The 4261-nt window shown below is 35.2% G+C and overlaps 1 protein-coding gene across 9 annotated transcripts in view; it reads left to right on the top strand.

The window, feature by feature from the left end:
* Window positions 1–4261, top strand: part of LOC126506295 (UDP-glucuronosyltransferase 2B17-like) — a 252277-nt gene extending 248016 nt beyond the window's left edge. For 6 of the 9 annotated variants that reach the window (XM_050149745.1, XM_050149742.1, XM_050149735.1 and 3 more), the window contains exons 5-6: window positions 1841–2060; window positions 3851–4261. In XM_050149745.1, coding sequence (XP_050005702.1) covers window positions 1841–2060; window positions 3851–4127 — 497 coding nt within the window. In that variant the 3' untranslated portion in view covers window positions 4128–4261. Of the gene's footprint in view, window positions 1–1834; window positions 2061–3850 lie in introns of all 9 variants that reach the window. The other 3 variants (XM_050149731.1, XM_050149729.1, XM_050149755.1) reach the window with 2 other exon arrangements.

Genomic DNA, 4261 nt, shown 5'->3' with positions numbered 1-4261 from the left:
ATATATGTCCCCTGACTCTTATGCTCTTCTGACACCTTTTCCAAAATGTTTCCATTGCCTTTGATTTGGAAGTTGTGCTGCTCTAAGTGTACTTATTGGCCTTGAGCATCCAAAGATCATTTATTCTCTTCCTTTTTCACCAGCTGTGGATCTCTGTAATATTCTCCACTTTCTGTAATAGAAGATTTTTTGATGACTTGTAAGAGCTACAGTTATCTGTAGTTATAAGGATAAATGCTAATAATGTACTTATAAATTATACTTGTTTTGGATAGTTGGCTTGCTTTACAGTACCACACATGAATTTCTTACCACTGAGTTGGTCTCAAATCCAAGTAGACTTGGATTTATCTTGTTTATTCCTAAGATAAAAGTGTCACAGTTTTGCTATTATGGATATCTTGCCATGCCAGTCATTGTTATAAGTCATAGGTCTGACAGCTAATATAACTATTGATTACATTTCTCCCTAGAGATCTTATGTAGCCTCTTCCAATACTATGAAAGTCCTCAGAGAAGAAATTTCCAAATCAATTGCTTCTCAATTGCTCCAGGTCCTAGGTCTGGAGTGTATAATGTCTTCAGAAATCTTATCTTTAAGTTAAGATAAGCAATTAAGGACAATGGCTAGAGTGTTTGTTCTTTGAAAAGAGTCAAGGACACCTCATCCTCACCAAACCAACAAGGAAATGTGAAGTCTTCCATTCCTTGCCTGCATATTTTGGCAAAATTCTTCCAAACCCCTGGAAACACACATGCACATATTATTATGTATGTACTAATAAGCAAGTCTGTATGACAGTGTTTCCCTAGAGATTCCTCAAGTGCCTTTGGTAGCATTTATTACACTGGGGAAGAGGGTAATGGGGAAAGAAAGAAATGGATGGCACTGACATATGATCTCTTTAAGTTGATTAGTTATAACAAACACATGGTGTTCTGAGACATTCGATTTCTTCCATCCACAATGCACTCTATGTGTTCAATTGAAAACCCCTTTTCCTTGTTCCAGCGTCATCACAGGCCACATCTGTCATTCATCCACCATCGCCCGGCTCATTCATCACTCAAATAATTCTCCTGTAAACCCTAGCATCACCTTTAAAAGAAAACAAGAGGTTCAGTTCTCTCAGTTACACTACTTTGGACTTGCTGTGAGACCTAAAGCAATTTAAGTAATTCAATTTAATTTTTACTTTTTTTGTTAATAGAATTTTCTTTTTTATTGAGCTCTACATTTTTCTCTGCTTCCCTCCCTGCCTCTATCCTCCCCCCTTCAAACCTCCCCAAGGTCCCCATGCTGTCAATTTACTCAGATCTTGTGTTTTTCTAGTTTCTACTTTCCATATAGATTAGATCTATGTAAGTCTCTCTTAGTGTCCTCATTGTTGGCTAAATTCTCTGAGATTGTGGTTTGAAGGCTGGTTTTCTTTGCTTTAAATTTAATAACCACCTATGAGTGAGTACATGTGATAACTGTCTTTCTGTGTCTGTGTTACCTCACTCAAAATAATGCTTTCTAGCGCCATCCAATTTCCTGCAAATTATTTTTTTCTTCTGTGTAGTACTCCATTGTGAAAATGTGTCACATTTTCCTTATCCATTCTTCAGTCAAGGGGCATTTGCATTGTTTCCAGGTTCTCACTATGACAAACAATGCTGCTCAGAACATATTTGAGCACATGTCCTTGTGGCACGATTGAGCATCCTTGGATATATACCCAAAACTTGTATTATTCAATGTTAAAAATACCCTGACCCTTTGACTATGTGATTACTGATTTTTACTTATATCTAAGAACTATAATTAATACATTTTCTGTTGTTCTTCTGATCCTAGGTCATCCAAAAACTAAACTTTTTGTAACTCATGGTGGAGCCAATGGCATTTATGAGTCACTTCATCACGGGGTCCCCATGGTTGGCATCCCTATGTTTGCAGAACAATATGATAACATTGCTCACATGGTGGCCAAAGGAGCAGCTGCTTCAGTAGATTTTCATACAATGAAAAGTTCAGATTTGCTTAATGCTCTGAAGGACGTCATTAACAATCCATCGTGAGTATAAACATATGTTTATTTATTGTGTTGTATTGGAACCCAGAGCTTTACACATGCTTGCTGAGCAAGTATTCTATCAGTGAGCTTTGTCACTAGCCTATTTATTAGGAATAATTTCTCACTAGAGTTCCAGAGAGCAGCAATTAACCTAGACAAAGAAATAATGATAAGTACAAAGAGCTGCATTAGACAGTGAGGGAATGTCAATGTGTTTCCTCATTATTTTTGTTTTAGACGATGTATGAGTTTAACGTGACATCCTCCTCTTTCATCATACAAAGCTGTAGAGTAGAAAATATGTGCCAACACCCAAGACCAAAGTACTTTGGAGCTGTTTTAGTAAAACAAAAATTATCATAGGTTTAATTTTAGAGTAAATACAGTTTTGTTCAAATAACTACTGATAGTTAAACTTGTAGTTTAGTGAAGGAAATGAGAATGCCCACCATTTTTTCTTTTACTTTAAAAAAAATTCACCTAAAAATGGCTTTCTTTAAACCAGTAAGATAAAAATTAATCTCTATTTCCAATTATATTTAATCTTACAAATTTGTGTGTGGCAATATTTTGATCCATAGGTGATACATATTGAAGGCTTATGACACACAGAGAATTAGTCTTCAGTAAACTGTACAACATCCTTATTACCGGTCTCATCTCCTGCATAACAACTATATTACTACTTCTGCCTTTATCTGAAAAGCTCTTCTCTCTGCATTTCTGGCTGGAATTCTTCAGTATATTATAATAATACAAAGGGGAGTTGCCTCTATCGCCGTTGGTACCCGGTTATGATTAAGCATGCTAAACTGTACACTTGATAATCAATGTCTGTAGCTAGATTCCTTTCTCATATATCTTTGTCTGTAATCATATCACCACTAGAATCAAATATAACTTCAATGCTTTTGTGTAAAATATTGAGTAGTCAGTCTCAACAGTAAAAAAAAAAAAACACATAAACGAAAAACATGAACAGCAATTGCCAAAATTTACTAATTCTTTTTTACAGTAAGAATAATTCGCAGTATTCCAAGAGTCAAGAGAATCATACATAGATCTAATCTACATGGGAAGTAGAAAAAGACAAGGTCTTAGTAAAATGGGAGCATGTGGAACTTGGGGGAGAGTTGAAGAGGAGGGAAGAAGCAGGAAGCAGAGCAGAGAAAAATGTAGAGCTCAATAAAAATCAATTAAAAAAACATTTTCACCTGAATAGAGAAATTTTCATTGTATTATTTCCATTTAACAGTTTAAAAACTAGAAGGAGAAATTTATTAAAAGACTAAGAATCCACTAAAAGAACAATCACTGCACTCCTACACTTATAACCCATAAGCATTAATAAGTGGTCAATACAAATTCCTCATTAAACCCAACTCCATAACAGCCTTGCCCAGAGGTGGACCACAGTGAAAATGACGCATCGCTGTGCATTTCCAAGTTGTTTTACTGTTCTGTACCAGCTACACTAGTAATTGCTTCCTTAATTACTCGTGTTTCAAGACCCCAAAGGCTAGCTCCTTTTGACTTTGTTTATTTTGCATTGGGGTCCTAATTGATTCTGATCTCTTACTTATAAATATTTGTCTTTTCCTAGCATTTCTTATATATTTAAATCTTGTGTGTTGAAGAAGTTCTAGATGATACATTATTTAAGAGATCTTTACTGTGATAAACACACAATTTTCCTTATATTTTTATGTAATTATCATTATGATACACATAAATTTATACACATATGTTTCTTCTTTCTGTAAATTAATACGCATTGTATTTTCCTTTAGCTATAAAAAGAATGTGAAGTGGTTATCAACTATTCACCATGACCAGCCCATGAAGCCCCTGGACAGAGCTGTCTTCTGGGTTGAGTATGTCATGCGCCACAAAGGGGCCAAGCACCTGAAGCCTCTTGCCTTTAACCTCACCTGGTACCAGTACTACTCTCTGGATGTGATTGGATTCCTCCTGGCCTGTGTGGCAATTATGATTTTCCTCACTATAAAATGTTGCTTGTTTGTTTACCGATTCTTTGTAAAGAAGCAAAAGAATAAAAAGGAATAGGACTCTTTAAGAAAGAAGACAAGACTATTTCATTTAATTCTAGCACTGTGTATCAAGTGTTTTAAAAGATATAGGATACTGAATTATGTATTTTCCTCTTTAAAAAATAAAAAACAAACCATTATAAATATTGA

Source organism: Alexandromys fortis, unplaced genomic scaffold (genome assembly GCF_014885135.2).
Source record: "Alexandromys fortis isolate MF-2015 unplaced genomic scaffold, M_Fortis_MF-2015_v1.1 scaffold_0, whole genome shotgun sequence".
Taxonomy (NCBI): domain Eukaryota; kingdom Metazoa; phylum Chordata; class Mammalia; order Rodentia; family Cricetidae; genus Alexandromys; species Alexandromys fortis.
The sequence above is the reverse complement of the archived record's forward strand: the minus strand, read 5'-3'. Positions and strand labels throughout refer to the sequence as shown.